The 20,795-nt window shown below is 45.0% G+C and overlaps 1 protein-coding gene across 1 annotated transcript in view; it reads right to left on the bottom strand.

Annotated features, from left to right (window-relative positions):
- Nucleotides 1–12,436: 12,436 nt before the first annotated feature.
- The window catches only part of LOC137424373 (tumor necrosis factor receptor superfamily member 19L-like), a 100,920-nt gene continuing 92,561 nt past the window's right edge, over nt 12,437–20,795 (bottom strand). The window contains exon 6 of the mRNA XM_068111767.2: nt 12,437–12,922. Coding sequence (XP_067967868.1) covers nt 12,736–12,922 — 187 coding nt within the window. The 3' untranslated portion in view covers nt 12,437–12,735. The remainder of the gene's footprint in view (nt 12,923–20,795) is intronic.

The raw sequence follows: 20,795 nt of genomic DNA, 5'->3' as shown, positions 1-20,795 counted from the left end.
GCTGGATTGCTCCTGGTAAGGACCATGAATGACCTGAACACCATGGTCCCAACATCATTGTGGATGCATCCGGCATCCCTGTTCCACATCTTGCTGGCCAATCAATGTCACACCAATACTTGCTGCCCACTCACAATAAGGGAGGAGGCAAGTCGACTACAACTGGGTGAAGGCCTTGTTCAGGAATTACTATGGTTTACAGCAAAAAGTGGCAAGAATGCTACAAGGAGAGCAGGGTCAGTCTATGACTCCGCAATGTTACCACAACAGCGAAATCCTACACGAAGTAGTGCAGGAGCTATGAAGACATTAGGAGAAAATGTTTCATACCTGGATTCAAACACAAGTGATCAGCCCTTCCTTTCAAACAAAGTCAACATTTGTGTGGAGGCAAACGTTTTTGCCAGATGGTGCAGATGCTTTACAAAACTTGAAAATGAAGTGAAATTGTTGTATCTTGGTGATGGTGAAGTGTTGTTTTGAAAATATATTTGTGATGCAAATGCAATAGATTGAACGATATGGAAGGAGTCAATGACCAACGAAATGTTTTGTGATTCTTGCAGGATGACGGTGTATGCCCAAGGGAATTTGATTACCAAAGTGATTGATTATTTACTTATACTTGTAATGATGTTTACTTGTAGTGATTGATTGTTTACTTATATTGATGTTTAGATTAATGGTTAATATAAACAAAAACAAAAAGATGAGGGAATTGTGGAAGTGTAATTCAGTGTAACTTATTAATTGGCACTGGTAACTTATTGGTTGACCTAGTAACAAAGCAGATGCATTTTACATGCAAACTCTGTGGGGGACGGGTTTGTAAATGAGTTAGGAATGTGTATGAACAATGTAATCTCTTGAAACACCTGGTCAAGGCCCCAGGCTAGAGCACCCCCCCCCTGCTGTGATTTCCATTTACACAGCAGGAGGGGAGCGAGCTGATGCCAGGACTCGGTGCGATGCATGACCTCGGGACATTAGCGGAGAGGAGATTAAGTCCAGCTTGGCGATATAAACGAGAGCAAACGTGGAGTGAGGAGGACTTGCTATCAGGAGCTCTGACCGACGGAACGGACGAGCATGGCGGAGGAACATCGGCCGAACGAGAAGGACCATGCGAAAAGAGTAAACCTGATCCATTATATTATGCGGTATTATTTGGTAAATGGAATGTAAAGTGAATAACCAGTTAATAAACCAGACCTTTTGTAAAACCTGTGTCCGACCACTGGCGTCTTGAGTCCCTTCAACACTTCCCTAACAGTACCATATCAATTATTCTTGAGGACCGTATCAATTATTCTTGAGGACCGTATCAATTATTCTTGAGGACCGTATCAATTATTCTTGAGGACCGTATCAATTATTCTTGAGGACCGTATCAATTATTCTTCAGGACCGTATCAATTATTCTTCAGGACCGTATCAATTATTCTTGAGGACCGTACCAATTATTATTGAGGGCCGTACCAATTATTATTGAGGGCCGTACCAATTATTATTGAGGACCGTACCAATTATTCTTGAGGACCGTACCAATTATTCTTGAGGACCGTACCAATTATTCTTGAGGACCGTACCAATTATTCTTGAGGACCGTACCAATTATTCTTGAGGACCGCACCAAATATTCTTGAGGCCCTTACCAATTATTATTGAGGGCTGTACCAATTATTATTGAGTACCGTACCAATTATTCTTGAGTACCATACCAATTATTCTTGAGTACCGTACCAATTATTCTTGAGTACCGTATCAATTATTCTTGAGTACCGTACCAATTATTCTTGAGTACCGCACCAATTATTATTGAGTACCGTACCAATTATGCTTGAGGACCGTACCAATTACTCTTGAGTACCGTACAAATTATTCTTGAGGACCGTATCAATTATTCTTGAGGACCGTATCAATTATTCTTGTGGACCGTATCAATTATTCTTGAGGACTGTATCAATTATTCTTGAGGACGGTATCAATTATTCTTGAGGACCGTATCAATTATTCTGGAGGACCGTATCAATTATTCTTGAGGACCGTACCAATTATTCTTGAATACCAGACCAATTATTGTTGAGGACCATTTTTTTTTTTTTTTTTTTTTTTTTTTTGCATACAAGATCGAGGCTCGTGAAAGAGCGAACATTAATCACACAGAAAGACAAACAGACACATACAACAAATAACATCGGGAGCGGTAGACAAGATGGGGAGAGAGGGGGAAGGACACAAACAAAACATTTGAGAGCAGGGACCGAGAGAAATGGAGACATCGAGAGATCTGTGGGAGGGAGAGGGCTTTGGGGGGAGGCATGTGAAGGGGGGGGGGGTGGGAGAGGTATAAACATATGGACACTGCCAGGACTTCCAGGAAGGAAGTTGGAATTTCAAACAAGGTGGATCTGGGGTGAATTAGTGGGGGTAGAAAAGATCAAGGTTTTGGATGGGGGAAGATAAGAGATGGTGGTGAACAGCTGTTTTAAAGACGTGGAGGGAGGAGTGGGATTGAAGGGAGTGTGGGAGTTTGTTCCAGAGGCGGGAGAAAAGAGGAATGAAAGAGTGAAGGTGAGCAGAGAGCCGAGATTTCGGCAGTTTAACCATCAGAGGGTTGCTGGCAGATCTTGTGCGACCTGTAGGAATATTTGGGGGACAGAGCACAGAGAGAGCTGGGGGAGCAAGGCCGGAGAGGAGTCGGTAGAAGACAGAAAGACCACCTACCTGCCTGCGGTGAGTGAGTGAAAGGCCCTCAGAGATAGCTTCATCGCGGGAGATTCCAATGATTTTGAAAGCTTTGGATTCAACAGCGTGAAGCCGAGCAAGGTGTGAGGCAGGAGCACCAGCCCATAGGGGAGAACAGTATTCCATTGAGCTGCGGATGAAAGCCTTGTATGTGGTGAGGAGCTCAGGTGAGCCAAGGAAGGACTTCGCACGACGGAGGATGCCCAGTCGGCGACTGGCTTTGGAGGCCAGCTTGGAAATGTGGTTTTCCCAAGAAAGTTCATGGCAGATAGTGAGACCCAAAAGCTTGAGCGACAGAACTTCTTGGAGAGGATTGTTGAGAAAGTAGATGGGAAGGTTGTCCAGTCGATCTTTTCGGAGAGACATAGTAAGAGAGTGAGATTTGTCAGGATTGAAAGACATGTTCCACTTGTTTGACCAGTCTGTGATTTTGTCCAGGTCTTCAGAGAGTGAGGAGGCTGCAGACTGCCGATCTGAGGGAAGAGGAATGGAGCGGCAGAGAGTGGAGTCATCAGCAAAGAGATAGAGAGGATTTTCCAGAGAGTCGGAGAGATCATTGATAAAGACCAGAAAAAGCACAGGGCCCAGCACACTGCCTTGGGGAACTCCAGCCTGAACAGGAAGGGGAGATGAGAGAAATCCATTCAGGGCCACACGTTGACTACGACCAGAGAGGAAGTCCGCAAGCCATGCATGGAGATTTCCATGGATACCATAGGAGGAGAGTTTGGTGAGCAGAGCTGGGTGCCAGACCGTATCGAAGGCACGTGATATGTCAAGGGAGACAGCTCTGATTTCCTGTTTGGCATTGAGGACCTCCATCCATTGTTGAGACAGCAGAAGCAGCATGTCCAGAGTAGAGTGACTTGGTCTGAAACCAAATTGATGATCAGAGATCAAGCCATTGGAGAAGAGGAAAGATTTCATATCCGAAGCAATGATGGATTCCATGACTTTGCTGATAATTGGGAGCAGGCTGATTGGTCTGTAGTTGCAAGGATCTGTTTTTGCACCTTTTTTGTGTAAAGCGGTAATGTTAGCTGATTTCCAGGATGCTGGCAGATGACCTTGAGCAAAAGATAGGGTGAAAAGAACAGAGAGAGGGTGAGACAGAGCGGCAGAGCAGGATTTTAGGACCCGTGGGCTGATGCCGTCTGGTCCAGTTGCAGAATCAGAGTCGAGGTTTGACAAAAACTCCTCCACCTTGTCAGGAGAGAAGGACACAGAGTCCAGTAGCAGTTGGGTTCGACTGGGAAAGGTGGGAACAGAGAGAGATGGGTTTGGGACAAAGGATTTTGAGGCAAACACAGAGCTAAGGCATTCGGCTTTGTCACGTGCGATGTCAACTGTGTGGCCATTTGAGGTAAGGGAGGGGATGGAGGGGGAACAAACACCAGAAACGGATTTGACCAGACGCCACCAGGATTTGGAGGAAGGAGACAGGTTTGAGAGTTCATTCTTGAGTGAGGAGAGATAGTGCTTCCTGGCACTCCTGAGGGTAGACACACACTTGTTCCGAGCTTGGTGGAAGGAACTGAGATTGCCTTCAGTTGGATTAGCCTTCCAAGAGGCAAAGGCAAGTTGTTTCAGGGCAACTGCCTCACCACAAGATTCAGTGTACCATGGACGGGAGGAAGGGTAAGACAACTGAAGTCGAGATGGGATAAATCTGTGCATGAGAGAGATCAGTTTGCTTTGGAAGAATTCCCAGGAAGAATTGATGACAGAGGCAGTGGAGATGGGAGACCAATCCAGACGATTGATGGCTGCTTGAAGACCGTCCCAGTCGGCCTGAGTGAAATGCCAGACTCGCCGACGCTGAGGAGGCTCTCTGAGAATGGCCAGAGAGATGTCCACTTTGACAAGCACATGATCAGAAGAACCGATTGGAGCAGAAGAAGAGCAGCAGACATTAGCAGGGAAGTTTGTCATAATCAAGTCTAGAAGAGAAGATACTCCATTGGCTGAGATCCGGGTCGGGAAATTGACAGATTGTGTCAATCCCAGTGAGTCACAGAAGTCCTTTGCTGAGGTGCCATGACTGGTGAGAGAGGAACCCACACCCAACCAGGTGGCATGATGACAGTTGAAGTCACCACATATGAGGAAGAGAGAGTTGGGATGAGTGGATAGAAGTTGGTCCATGTTGTCAGACAGTGAAATGTAGATGGAGTCATCACTGTTTGGGGGACGGTACAGAACACATATGAACAAAAGGTGGGAGCGGAGAGGAAGCCGTAGCCAGAGGTACTCCTGGGGGTGAGGAGGAAAGAGGGCAGTGCAAGGAGAGTGAGGAAGAGAGTTTTTGATAAAGATAGCCACCCCACCACCAGGCCGAGGCTCAGGTCTATCATACCGGAGGAGGGAGTAACCAGGAAGAGATATTAAGGAATCAGAGACATCTTGAAGGAGGAAAGTCTCTGTTAAGCAGATCAAGTCTGGATTGTCAGAAGCAACATGTATGGAGAGATCAGTCAGGTTTGAGCGAAGGCCCCGGATGTTTGAGGTCCATACCGTTAATGAAGAGAGGGGGGGAGCATCGGGTACAGGACAGGGGAGGGGAGAAGTAGGGTAAGATGAAGGATGAGAGGGGGAGGTAGGGAAAGCAGTTGATAGTGTGTCAGATATTGCAGAAGAGTTCCAAGAAAGGGAAGGATGAGGTGGATGAAAGGTTCGATGGTGAAGGTATGAGGCACAGTGAGGGGTTGTTTGAGGGGGGGCAGAGGAAAGTAGAAGGTTTGGGGGGGGGAGGTATGAGATAGAAGGGAGACAAAGTGGGGAGGAGGCAGCTTGGAGGAGGAGGGGGGAGGAGGGAGAATTGGAGAGGAATGGTATGGGGGGAGAATTGAATGGGAAGGGTTGGGGGGAGTTTTGAAGGGGAGGAGTGAGGGGGAGTTTAGGAGGGGAGGGGCAAGGGGGGAGTTTTGGAGGGAAGGGGCAAGGGGGAAGTTTAGAAGTGGAGGGGCAAGGGGGGAGTTTAGGAGTGTAGGGGCAAGGGGGGGGATTTGGAGGGGAGGGGCAAGGGGGGAGTTTATGAGGGGAAGGGCAAGGGGGGAGTTCAGGAGTGGAGGGGCAAGGGGGGGGATTTGGAGGGGAGGGGCAAGGGGGGAGTTTAGGAGGGGAAGGGCAAGGGTGGAGTTCAGGAGTGGAGGGGCAAGGGGGGAGTTTAAGAGTGGAGGGGCAAGGGGGGAGTTTAGGAGTGTAGGTGCAAGGGGGGGGATTTGGATGGGAGGGGCAAGAGGGGAGTTTAGAAAGTGGATGATTAATGAAAGACGAACATTGATAACAAATTGGGTTTGTTGTGATTTTAAAGTTAGCAATCCGATTCAGAACGATGGAGGAGGGATGGAATGAATGTGAGTTTAGACCATGTAGTGAGGGAGACGTATAAGATATTGAATTTCTTTTTTTTGAAGTGGAATGAGTTGGAGAGGAAATTGAGAAAAGCCTTTTAAATAGGAAGAAAAACAGCGTGTTGTAAAATACCACTGAATAAAACACAGAAGGGGAAAGTTTAAACATATTTAAATAATATTTAAACAGAACTGTGAACAATCTTAAATGCACAAAATACCAACGGGGGGAGAGCCGAGAGGCACCACCACGAGTCACGTGAACAGGGCAAACGGTGGATGGAAAGGAGATAATGGGGGCGGGGCGAACAGCACACCTGGACAGAAAATACAGGATGAGACAACAGTACACGTGGAGAAAGGGAAATAAATGTTTTTGGTTTTTTTTTTTGGGATGTTTTTTTTTTTTGGGGGGGGGGGGGGTGGGGATTTAGAACGTTAGACAGAGAATTATGTTCGGGGTAGAAGGGAAAAACTAAGAGCCAAGCAAAACACGCTTAAGTTAACAAAACACCGACGGGGGTACAACTACAAGGCCGCACACGAGGAGCAGAACACGATTAATTAATTACGAGTTACAGGAAATTCAAACCAAAACTAACTATAATCAAACAATATCGCATGGACGATAAAATAACGAGTTGAAATTTTGACAAACTATCTGGGGAAATGGGGGAGAAACACGTGGTCGAAGAACGAATAAGAATGAATAAACGAATGAGAACAGAGAAGGAAATGTTTTTTTTTTGTTTTTTTTGAGTTGAGATTTACACAAGGAAGTACGCTATGGGGTGAAAAGACTGGGAAAACAGAGAACGAAAGTTATTGGATCACAAACGACGGACCGCTGAGAGAAAAACAAAGCCTCAAGGTTGTACAGTGTACAGTGTACACTGTACAAGGCCTCAAGACACGACACGAATTAACACGATTTTCAATACAGGTATGAAAGATTTGCACCGAAAATCTTCGTCGGGACAATATACGTACATACACCATAAAAGAAATACAGTTATAACGAAAATACAAATGGGAACAATTACTTAACTTCGATTTCGATGGAGAGCGTGTAGAGCTGCGAATAAACGAACCCTCGCCAGCAAGACCGGAAACGGAAGTCAAATCAATTATTCTTGAGTACTGTACCAATTATTCTTGAGGACGTATCAATTAATTCTTGAGAACCTTACCAATGATTCTTGAGGACCGTACCAATTATTCTTGAGGACCGTACCAATTATTGTTGAGGACGTATCAATTATTTCTTGAGAACCTTACCAATGATTCTTGAGGACCGTACCAATTATTCTTGAGGACCGTACCAATTATTCTTAAGGACTGTACCAATGATTCTTGAGTACCGTACCAATGATTCTTAAGGACTGTACCAATGATTCTTGAGGACCGTACCAATTATTCTTGAGTACCGTACCAATTATTCTTAAGGACTGTACCAATGATTCTTGAGTACCTTACCAATGATTCTTGAATACCGTACCAATTATTGTTGAGTACCATACCAATGATTCTTGAGGACCGTACCAATGATTCTTGAGTACCATACCAATGATTCTTGAATACCGTACCAATTATTGTTGAGGACCATATCAATTATTCTTGAGTACCATACCAATGATTCTTGAATACCGTACCAATTATTGTTGAGTACCATACCAATGATTCTTGAGGACCGTACCAATGATTCTTGAGTACCATACCAATGATTCTTGAATACCGTACCAATTATTGTTGAGGACCATATCAATTATTCTTGAGTACCATACCAATGATTCTTGAATACCGTACCAATTATTGTTGAGTACCATACCAATGATTCTTGAGGACCGTACCAATGATTCTTGAGTACCATACCAATTATTGTTGAGGACTGTACCAATGATTCTTGAGTACCGTACCAATGATTCTTGAATACCGTACCAATTATTGTTGAGTACCATACCAATGATTCTTGAGGACGTTACCAATGATTCTTGAGTACCATACTAATGATTCTTGAATACCGTACCAATTATTGTTGAGGACCATATCGATTATTCTTGAGTACCGTACCAATGATTCTTGAATACCGTACCAATTATTGTTGAGTACCATACCAATGATTCTTGAGGACCGTACCAATGATTCTTGAGTACCATACCAATGATTCTTGAATACCGTACCAATTATTGTTGAGGACCATATCGATTATTCTTGAGTACCGTACCAATGATTCTTGAATACCGTACCAATTATTGTTGAGGACCATATCAATTATTGTTGAGTACCGTACCAATTATTCTTGAATACCGTACCAATTATTCTTGAGTACCGTACCAATTATTCTTGAGGACCGTATCAATTTTATTTCAAAATTCATTTTAGAAACGGACTGCAGGAATAACAAACAGTTTTATGGAAGTAAAAAAAGATGAAAAAGTGTTTCTTGGACAAAGGAGTGGGTGGGTGTGTGCACACATGAAGGATTAAAATTATAACAAAAATAAGAAATATCATCAAGTTTTTGTTTTTCTGTTAATACTTGTAATTCTGAATGTTGTTTATGGAATCTAAACTGAAGTGGACAGGTGAGTTTATTCGATGAGACCATTACACAGTGCAAACTTCAATTGATTGTTTGTCCCAACATTTAAACCTGCAATCATCCCCAGAATCACTCATTCCGTTATTAACAATGGTAAATGAGTCGTGTGCCTTGTACATTACCACGTGATACAGTAAATGAGTGGTGTGCCTTGTACAGTACCACGTGATACAGTAAGTGAGTCGTGTGCCTTGTACAGTACCACGTCACACAGTAAATGAGTCGTGTGCCTTGTCCAGTACCACGTGATACAGTAAATGAGTGGTGTGTCTTGTACAGTACCACGTGATACAGTAAATGAGTGGTGTGCCTTGTACAGTACCACGTGATACAGTAAATGAATGGTGTGCCTTGTACAGTACCACGTGATACAGTAAATGAGTGGTGCGCCTTGTACAGTACCACGTGATACAGTAAATGAGTCGTGTGCCTTGTACAGTACCACGTGATACAGTAAATGAGTCGTGTGCCTTGTACAGTACCACGTGATACAGTAAATGAGTCGTGTGCCTTGTGCAGTACCACGTGCTACAGTAAATGAGTCGTGTGCATTGTACAGTACCACGTGATACAGGAAATGAGTCGTGTGCATTGTACAGTACCACGTGATACAGGAAATGAGTCGTGTGCATTGTACAGTACCACGTGATACAGTAAATGAGCACTTCGTGTGCCTTGTACAGTACCACGTGATACAGTAAATGAGCACTTTGTGTGCCTTGTACAGTACCACGTGATACAGTAAATGAGCACTTCGTGTGCCTTGTACAGTACCACGTGATACAGTAAATGAGTCGTGTGCATTGTACAGTACCACGTGATACAGTAAATGAGTCGTGTGCCTTGTACAGTCCCACGTGATACAGTAAATGAGTCGTGTGCATTGTACAGTACCACGTGATACAGTAAATGAGCAGTTCGTGTGCCTTGTACAGTACCACGTGCTACAGTAAATGAGTCGTGTGCCTTGTGCAGTACCACGTGATACAGTAAATGAGTGTTTCGTGTGCCTTGTACAGTACCACGTGCGACCGTAAATGAGTCGTGTGCCTTGTTCAGGAACACGTGATACAGTAAATGAGTCGTGTGCCTTGTGCAGTAACACGTGCTACAGAAAATGAGTCGTGTGCCTTGTACAGGAACACGTGATACAGTAAATGAGTCGTGTGCCTTGTACAGTACCACGTGCGACAGTAAATGAGTCGTGTGCCTTGTACAGTAACACGTGCTACAGTAAATGAGTCGTGTGCCTTGTACAGGAACACGTGATACAGTAAATGAGTCGTGTGCCTTGTACAGGAACACGTGATACAGTAAATGAGTCGTGTGCCTTATACAGTACCACGTGATACAGTAAATGAGCACTTCGTGTGCCTTGTACAGTACCACGTGATACAGTAAATGAGTGTTTCGTGTGCCTTGTACAGTACCACGTGATACAGTAAATGAGTGTTTCGTGTGCCTTGTGCAGTACCACGTGCGACAGTAAATGAGTCGTGTGCCTTGTGCAGTACCACGTGATACAGTAAATGAGTGTTTCGTGTGCCTTGTACAGTACCACGTGATACAGTAAATGAGTGTTTCGTGTGCCTTGTACAGTACCACGTGATACAGTAAATGAGTGTTTCGTGTGCCTTGTACAGTACCACGTGATACAGTAAATGAGTCGTGTGCATTGTACAGTACCACGTGATACAGTAAATGAGCACTTTGTGTGCCTTGTACAGTACCACGTGATACAGTAAATGAGTGTTTCGTGTGCCTTGTACAGTACCACGTGATACAGTAAATGAGTCGTGTGCCTTGTGCAGTACCACGTGCTACAGTAAATGAGTCGTGTGCCTTGTACAGTACCACGTGCGACAGTAAATGAGTCGTGTGCCTTGTACAGTACCACGTGATACAGTAAATGAGTGTTTCGTGTACCTTGTACAGTACCACGTGCGACAATAAATGAGTCGTGTGCCTTATACAGTACCACGTGATACAGTAAATGAGCACTTCGTGTGCCTTGTACAGTACCACGTGATACAGTAAATGAGTGTTTCGTGTGCCTTGTACAGTACCACGTGCGACAGTAAATGAGTCGTGTGCCTTGTGCAGTACCACGTGATACAGTAAATGAGTGTTTCGTGTGCCTTGTACAGTACCACGTGATACAGTAAATTAGTGTTTCGTGTGCCTTGTACAGTACCACGTGCGACAATAAATGAGTCGTGTGCCTTGTACAGTACCACGTGCGACAGTAAATGAGTCGTGTGCCTTGTACAGTACCACGTGCGACAGTAAATGAGTCGTGTGCCTTGTACAGTACCACGTGATACAGTAAATGAGTGTTTTGTGTGCCTTGTACAGTACCACGTGCGACAATAAATGAGTCGTGTGCCTTGTACAGTACCACGTGCGACAATAAATGAGTCGTGTGCCTTGTACAGTACCCCGTGCTACAGTAAATGAGTCGTGTGCCTTATACAGTACCACGTGATACAGTAAATGAGCACTTCGTGTGCCTTGTACAGTACCACGTGATACAGTAAATGAGTGTTTCGTGTGCCTTGTACAGTACCACGTGCGACAATAAATGAGTCGTGTGCCTTGTACAGTACCACGTGCGACAATAAATGAGTCGTGTGCCTTGTACAGTACCCCGTGCTACAGTAAATGAGTCGTGTGCCTTATACAGTACCACGTGATACAGTAAATGAGCACTTTGTGTGCCTTGTACAGTACCACGTGATACAGTAAATGAGTGTTTCGTGTGCCTTGTACAGTACCACGTGCGACAATAAATGAGTCGTGTGCCTTGTACAGTACCACGTGCGACAATAAATGAGTCGTGTGCCTTGTACAGTACCCCGTGCTACAGTAAATGAGTCGTGTGCCTTATACAGTACCACGTGATACAGTAAATGAGCACTTCGTGTGCCTTGTACAGTACCACGTGATACAGTAAATGAGTGTTTCGTGTGCCTTGTACAGTACCACGTGCGACAGTAAATGAGTCGTGTGCCTTGTGCAGTACCACGTGCTACAGTAAATGAGTCGTGTGCCTTGTGCAGTACCACGTGCTACAGTAAATGAGTCGTGTGCCTTGTGCAGTACCACGTGCTACAGTAAATGAGTCGTGTGCCTTGTGCAGTACCACGTGCTACAGTAAATGAGTCGTGTGCCTTATACAGTACCACGTGATACAGTAAATGAGTCGTGTGCCTTGTACAGTACCACGTGCGACAGTAAATGAGTCGTGTGCCTTGTACAGTACCACGTGATACAGTAAATGAGCACTTCCTGTGCCTTGTACAGTACAACGTGATACAGTAAATGAGTGTTTCGTGTGCCTTGTACAGTACCACGTGCGACAATAAATGAGTCGTGTGCCTTGTACAGTACCACGTGCGACAGTAAATGAGTCGTGTGCATTGTACAGTACCACGTGATACAGTAAATGAGCACTTCGTGTGCCTTGTACAGTACCACGTGCGACAATAAATGAGTCGTGTGCCTTGTGCAGTACCACGTGCGACAGTAAATGAGTCGTGTGCCTTGTACAGTACCACGTGCTACAGTAAATGAGTCGTGTGCCTTGTGCAGTACCACGTGCTACAGTAAATGAGTCGTGTGCCTTGTGCAGTACCACGTGCTACAGTAAATGAGTCGTGTGCCTTATACAGTACCACGTGATACAGTAAATGAGCACTTCGTGTGCCTTGTACAGTACCACGTGATACAGTAAATGAGTCGTGTGCATTGTACAGTACCACGTGATACAGTAAATGAGCACTTCGTGTGCCTTGTACAGTACCACGTGATACAGTAAATGAGTCGTGTGCCTTGTACAGTACCACGTGCTACAGTAAATGAGTCGTGTGCCTTGTACAGTACCACGTGCTACAGTAAATGAGTCGTGTGCCTTGTACAGTACCACGTGCTACAGTAAATGAGTCGTGTGCCTTGTACAGTACCACGTGCTACAGTAAATGAGTCGTGTGCCTTGTACAGTAACACGTGATACAGTAAGTGAGTGCTGTGCACCTAAAGACCTTCGCTTTGTTCGGCAGACATTACAGTGACATCACGACAGACATCTTGAGTCTTGCTGTTGTCACCCAGTCGATGTTCATGGATATGAAAACCTTGTAAACTGTAAACTTGTCTTCCATTGTCGCCTTCACTCTGAATGACGTGGCTTTTGCCGTCGGGGATCGAAGCGACGCGGAATCTGACGGTGGGGGAAATGCAAAAGCAGAGTTTTCATGGGATACATCACACAATTGTTATGAATTTGTAACGAGTATCACGTGGCCTGTCTTTCGCACTTTGTCCTTGTTAATGTTCGCCAATTCGATCTGGATTCAATTGTGAAATCAGCGCAGTCGTTGGAAAATCAGGCTATGCCGATGATGCAGTGCCCCTTGGTGCATTTTGGCGGGAATTTCTCATTTGTTTCGGGTGCATTTTGGCGGGAATTTCTCATTTGTTTCGGGTGCATTTTGGCGGGAATTTCTCATTTGTTCCGGGTGCCTGCAATGACTCGCGTCTACTTCTTGAAAGAAACCATGAAATCTTTAACGTTCATCAACTAATGTCAGCAGATATTCTAAATCCCATTCTAGCAAAGGCACAATGGGCCACAAAGTCAATTCAAATTCGTCTGGCTGCTTGTATTTAGCACTGCTATGTTGTAGTAGCAATTTGATCAGTGTAGCAGCACGCAACCGCCATCCGGGCGTAAAACATTGCTTCAAAAATGGGACCGAAAAACAACAACAACAACCACGGTCCCCGAAAAGGCCAACCCCCGCTTGTGGTGAAAAATGGCCTCTAAAGGTGGTTTTATCCTCTAAAGCAAATGGAACACACAATCACAGTTGAACAAGAAGAAAAAGACATAAAATGTTATTGACACAATGGTTTTTGTAATTTTGGTGTACGAAGTTAAAGGCCGCCAGTCAGCCATCTTTGGTCGGATTACAAAATCTTATGCATATGTACAGTCACGTGAAAAAGTAAGTACACCCCATGTAAAGTTTTCACTTTTTCAACATATTTCAACATACAGCTCTTTGATCTTCATTTCAACAATATTGATAGACTAGTGGGGTCACCCGTGGGTATCCCACGGGTATGGACGTGTGTGACATTTGCACATCTTGATTTACATGCTGCACATTAAATTTTACAAAATGGTTAAAATGGTGTAATGAACACAATTTATTTATTTCACATAATATGTGACCCCTCACTCCTCTCCACCCTCACGCCTCTCCAATGCCAATCCTCCTCACACTCCTCTCCAATACCTCCTCACACTCCTCTCCAATACCTCCCCACACTCCTCTCCAATACCTCCTCACACTCCTCTCCAATACCTCCTCACACTCCTCTCCAATACCTCCTCACACTCCTCTCCAATACCTCCTCACACTCCTCTCCAATACCTCCTCACACCCCTCTCCAATACCGCCGCACACCCCTCTCCAATACCGCCGCACACTCCTCTCCAACCCCTCACACTCCTCTCCAACCGCTCACACTCCTCTCCAACCGCTCACACTCCTCTCCAACCCCTCACACTCCTCTCCAACCCCTCACACTCCTCTCCATCCCCTCACACTCCTCGCCAACCCCTCACACTCCCGCCAACCCCTCACACTCCTCTCCAACCCCTCACACTCCTCTCCAACCCCTCACACTCATCTACAACCCCTCACACTCCTCTCCAACCCCTCACACTCCTCTCCAACCATTCACACTCCTCTCCAATCCCTCACACTCCTCTCCAATCCCTCACACTCCTCTCCAATCCCTCACACTCCTATCCAATCCCTCACACTCCTCTCCAGTCCTTCGCACTCCTCTCCAATCCCTCACATTCCTCTCAAATCCCTCACACTCCTCTCAAATCCCTCACACTCCTCTTCAATTCCTCATACTCCCCTCCAATCATGCCTCACTTGCCTCTCCAATCGCGCCTCACTCTCCTATCCAATCGCTCCTCACTCGCCTCGCCAATCGCTCCTCACTCGCCTCTCCAATCGCTCCTCACTCTCCAACTCCTCGCTCCTCTCCAACCCCTCGCCCCTCTCCAACACCTCCCCTCGCTCCTCTCCAACACCTCCCCACACTGCTCTCCAATCCCTCACACTCCTCTCCAATCATTCACACCCCTCTCCAACCCCTCACACTCCTCCCCAATCCCTCACACTCCTCTCCAATCCCTCACTCCTCTCCAATCCCTCACACTCCTCTCCAATCGCTCACACTCCTCTCCAATCCCTCACACTCCTCTCCAATCCCTCACACTCCTCTCCAATCCCTCACACTCCTCTCCAATCCCTCGCACTCCTCTCAAATCCCTCACACTCCTCTCAAATCCCTCACCCTTGTCTTCAATTCCTCATACTCCCCTCCAGTCGCGCCTCACTCGGCTCTCCAATCGCTCCTCACTCTCCTCTCCAATCGCTCCTCACTCACCTCTCCAATCGCTCCTCATTCTCCAACCCCTCGCTCCTCTCCAATCCCTCACACTCCTCTCCAACCCCTCACACCCCTCTCCTCTCCAACCCCTCACACTCCTCTCCAACCATTTACACTCCTCTCCAATCATTCACACTCCTCTCCAATCATTCACACTCCTCTCCAATCCCTCACACTCCTCTCCAATCCCTCACACTCCTCTCCAATCCCTCACTCCTCTCCAATCCCTCACACTCCTCTCAAATCCCTCACGCTCCTCTCAAATCTGCCACCCTCGTCTTCAATTCCTCATACTACCCTCCAATCGCGCCTCACTCGCCTCTCCAATAGCTCCTCACTCTCCTCTCCAATCGCTCCTCACTTGCCTCTCCAATCGCTCCTCACACTCCTCTCCAACACCTCCTCACACTCCTCTCCAACACCTCGTCACACTCCTCTCCAATACCTCCTCACACTCCTCTCCAATACCTCCTCACACTCATCTCCGCTCCAATCGGCCCTCACTCTCCGCTCCAATCGCCCCTCACTCTCCGCTCCAATCGGCCCTCACTCTACAACCCCTAGCTCCTCGCTCTCCAACCCCTCGCTCCTCGCTCTCCAACCCCTCGCTCCTCGCTCTCCAACCTCTCGCTCCTCGCTCTCCAACCCCTTGCTCCTCACTCTCCAACACCTCGCTCCTCACTCTCCAACCCCTAGCACCTCGCTCTCCAACTCCTCGCTCCTCTCCAACCTGCCTCATCGTTGTTGCAGCAGCATTCTGTGTGGTTCTCCTGTCTCGTGCGGTCTCTGTGCGGTTCTTGCTACATCCTGTTCAAGTCTGCATTGACGTTCGTCGATGGACTCGTTCGCCCGTCTCATTCGTTTTCTTTCTACATCCTGTTCAAGTCTGCGTTCTTCATCGACCATCGCATTCATTTTGGAAATGGAAGTTTCCACGCAACGCATGAATTGTCACGATCCTCAACAGGAAGTGTCTCGTAATTATCAAATGACAAATGGCAAGTAAATTACATTGTGAAAATTAAAGATTTCAAATAAACCAATTTAAAGTCTATGCACACATAACTAATTTTTAAAAAACGAAGAAATATCTCTCGGTAATTTCCTGAAACATATTTTACTTCCGGATAATAATGTTGAATGAAATAAGAAAGAACGAAGATATATATGTCGTTTTTCTGCCGACTGTCATAAAAGGTAAAAGTAATATATCTTAACGGAAAAGAAAAAGCGAATTTTTAATATATGTCGACATTTTCCCCGAATGTTATTTTAGGCGCTGTATTTTCGTGTATCATCGTGGCGCGATTTTTATAAATATATCTCGGCAATTTCCCGTGTGTGCGTGAATGTTCTCAATTATTTCTGACACCGAGTCTAAAACCATCGATAAAAATTAAATCAGATGGTGAATTCGAGATAAAATCGTGAGGTGAATAAAATCGTGAGGCTTTCCCTCGTGGTCCCCCTGTGCTGTCTTTCCCTCGTGGTCCCCCTGTACTGTCTTTCCCTCGTGGTCCCCCTGTACTGTCTTTCCCTCGTGGTCCCCCTGTACTGTCTTTCCCTCGTGGTCCCCCTGTGCTGTCTTTCCCTCGTGGTCCCCCTGTGCTGCCTTTCCCTCGTGGTCCCCCTGTGCTGTCTTTCCCTCGTGGTCCCCCTGTACTGTCTTTCCCTCGTGGTCCCCCTGTGCTGTCTTTCCCTCGTGGTCCCCCTGTGCTGCCTTTCCCTCGCGGTCCCCCTGTGCTGTCTTTCCCTCGTGGTCCCCCTGTGCTGTCTTTCCCTCGTGGTCCCCCTGTGCTGTCTTTCCCTCGCGGTCCCCCTGTGCTGTCTTTCCCTCGTGGTCCCTCTGTACTGTCTTTCCCTCGCGGTTGTCAGCTCTTTCACGAGCCTCGATTCAGTATATAAAAAAAAAAAAAGAAAAAAAAGGGTGACAATGAATGGGCTTTAGTTTACAGGCCTTTGAGAAATAATTTCGTTCTATAAACGGAAACTTTCTTGGGATTCTCTTCCCGTTTTTTTTCAACCGAGTCTAACACTATGATAGCGACTGTTAAAAATGAAATGATATATCGAATTTAGAATTGAAATAAACCTGTGTGAGAGAGAAAGACAGCATGGGCCTAACTAAACAGGCCTCAAAGCCTTTCGAGGTAAGAAAATGGTGGATAATTGTTTGCATGAAGCCTCTCCAATAATGGGTGGAGCTATGGGTGGAGCTACTCTGCAAACGGACTAAGCCACACCCCCGGACAGACGGACAGACGGACAGAATCACCTTCGCCTATTATAATATACAGTAGATAAAGGTGATATAATATAACAAATATCATGAAACATTTACATTTTGTAGTCCATTGTATAATTTAAATAAACATAAATGCAAATTTCGCATGTGGAAAAAGTAAGTACACCCCTACATTTATCACCACTTCAAATACCTAAAATTAGAATCAGGTGCACCAGCTCAGGTGCAAATGATTAGAACATCGTTAGAGAGGATCTCGGAGGAACCTGTCTTATTTAAACCTCAGACATTCAGTTTGGTTTGCTCTTTGTTGTTGAAGTGTGCGGCGTCACCATGCCGAGATCAAAAGAGCTCTCTGAGGCCTTCAGAAAGAAGGTTATAGATGCCTACGTGTCTGGGAAGGGATTTAAAAAGATCTCCAAACAATTTGAAATCAATCATTCGACTGTCCGGAAGATCATCTACAAGTGGAGAAGATTCCAAACAACTGCCAACTTGTTCAGGCCAGGCCGCCCCAGCAAGTTCAGCCCGAGAGCAGACCGCAAGATGCTGAAAGAAGTCTCTAAGAACCCCAGAATGTCATCAGGGGACATACAGGTAGCTCTTGCCACTGTTGATGTCAAAGTGCACGAGTCTACCATTAGAAAGAGGCTGCACAAATTTGGTCTACATGGGAGGTGTGCCAGGACGAAACCTTTGCTGTCCAGAAAGAACATCAGGGCAAGACTAAAGTTTGCCAATGTACACCTCGGCAAAGACCAGCATTTCTGGAACAATGTGCTCGGGACAGATGAGTCAAAGGTAGAGCTATTTGGCCACAGTACCAGAAGACATGTTTGGTGAAAACCAAAGACAGCATTTGACCACAAGAACCTGATACCAACTGTAAAGCATGGTGGTGGAAATATTATGGTTTGGGGCAGCTTTGCTGCATCAGGGCCTGGGCAGCTCACCATCATAGAATCCACTATTAATTATAATTAATATAATTAATATAAATTAAAATAAATTATTAATATAAAATTAATATAAAAAATTAATATAAAATTAATATAAAAATTAATATAATATAAATTAATATAAAATTAATATAAATATAAATAAAAATTAATATAAATTAATATAAAATGAATAATTATTCTTCATTGTACCAGAGGGTGCTTGAGGATAATGTGAGGCCATCTGTCGGAAAGTTGAAGCTTAACAGAAGGTGGACCTTGCAACATGACAATGACCCTAAACATACCAGTAAATCCACCAAGGAATGGCTGAAAAGAAAGAAATGGAGGGTTCTGGAATGGCCAAGTCAAAGCCCGGATCTAAATCCCATCGAGATGTTGTGGGGGGATTTGAAACGAGCTGCGCATGCAAGAAACACCTCAAACATCGCACAGCTGAAAGAATTCTGCATGGAGCAGTGGGCAAAAATTTCTCCCAGTCGATGTCAGAGACTGGTAGACAGTTATAAGAAACGCTTACTTGAGGTTGTTTCTGCCAAAGGGGGCAACACCACCTATTAGAGCCACGGGTGTACTTACTTTTTCCACATGCTAAATTTGCATTTATGTTTATTTAAATTATACAATGGACGACAAAATGTAAATGTTTCATGATATTTGTTATATTATATCACCTTTATCTGTCAATATTGTTGAAATGAAGTTAAAATAGCTGTATGTTGAAATATGTTGAAAAAGTCAAAACTTTACATGGGGTGTACATACTTTTTCACATGACTGTATACTCTCATCTATTGTGTTTGAACCAATTTTGAATAAAATCGGTCCATACATGTCGAGAAATGGTTGAGGACACATTTAAGAAACAAAATGGCCACCAGTCACCCATCTTGGATCTGATCTAGGAAAAAACAAGTCCCAAAGTCTAACAGCGGCCTAGCCGGGCTTGTTTGATACTTTAGTTGAAGAGGATAGTATGACCTGGGTGGAGATACCAGTTAGCAAATAATGTAAGAATTAAATTATTTTGAAGTACTCAAAGTCTCTAAGCAAAGCCTGGTGTTGGCTTAGCGGTTAGGGTACCGGGTTGGGATCCTCGGATCCTGGGTTTGATTCCCGGGCGATCGTTGAATTAACATCAGGGGGGTTGACTCAGCCTGTCATCCTTCCGAGGTCGGCAAATTGAGTACCATTTCACTGGTAATTCCCTGTGTGCCGCAAGAGGCGACTAACCGGGTTGGCGGCAGGAAGGGCATTCGGCCATAAAACATTGTTTCAAAAAGGGGACCACGGTGCACGAAAAAGGCCAACCCCCGCTCTGTGGGGAAAATGGCCTCTAAAGGTGGTTCTATAAGTCTCTAAGCTGTCTGTCACCATGGAAACGAAGAGATTGCATTGAGACACTGGTTTATTCTATATGTTGGTCAGTTAGTCAACACTGTCAAAGTGACCTCAGCATCATCCTGACATACACCACTGTGTGTGTTACAGAATGAGGTGTTTTATGGCGGCCGGAGTGCAAATCCTGCCAATAACCTCCTTGAGAGAGGACCCAGTGAGTTGGTACTCATTTTGCAGACCTCGGAAGGATGACAGGCTGAGTTAACACCACCTGGTGTTAATTCAACAGCTGACCGGGATTCAAAGTCAGGACCCAAGGATCCCAAGACCTCCACCCTCACCGCAGCCATAATAAATGCTTCAATAATGTTTGAAGAGCCCTTAATCAAAGTTTTCATTTTATATGATCTGGGGGCATGCACCCTCTCCCCCTCTCCACAACCCTTCCCCCGTCATATATCATCACCCTGTTGTCATAATTTCAGTTCCCGCCAATCATAAAGTGTGATAATTTGCCCCAACCTGGTATATGACGTAATATATGACCGTCCTCTAAAGGGTGTTGGAAGAAACATAACTGGAAAAGTCAAATGGCATCACAGCTACCTTTCAGGAGTGTAATTGTGGGTAGGTATAAACCTCACCCAATATGTAGGATAAATATGTGAGGGAGAAACATACATACGGAGAGACAAAAGTTGTAAACACAGGAACCAAACATCTACAACGTAAAAATATCGTTTCTTTAATCACGAATTTACCAGTTCTAAAAAGCCTCTTTGTGAGTTTGAAGAAGAGGAAGAATCGCTAATGTATGGTTTATTCACACAGCAGTTTGAATGGAAACATTTATTATTCGACGACAGTAGAAACCCTTTAGGACACGGAACGAGCATACAAAATTATATATATACAGTATTTTGCGATTCAATAGAAAAATATATAAAACTACACATAAGAAACACACAAACAACAACAACCACAGCCACGGTACAAACAACAACAACCACAGCCACGATAACAATCGAGTGTTATAAAATATCCTTATTTTCACGTGTTTTACTTTATGT

The sequence above is a fragment of the Myxine glutinosa genome, chromosome 4, assembly GCF_964187855.1.
Source record: "Myxine glutinosa chromosome 4, kmMyxGlut1.1, whole genome shotgun sequence".
In the NCBI taxonomy this organism is placed as follows: Eukaryota; Metazoa; Chordata; class Myxini; order Myxiniformes; family Myxinidae; genus Myxine; species Myxine glutinosa.
The sequence above is the reverse complement of the archived record's forward strand: the minus strand, read 5'-3'. Positions and strand labels throughout refer to the sequence as shown.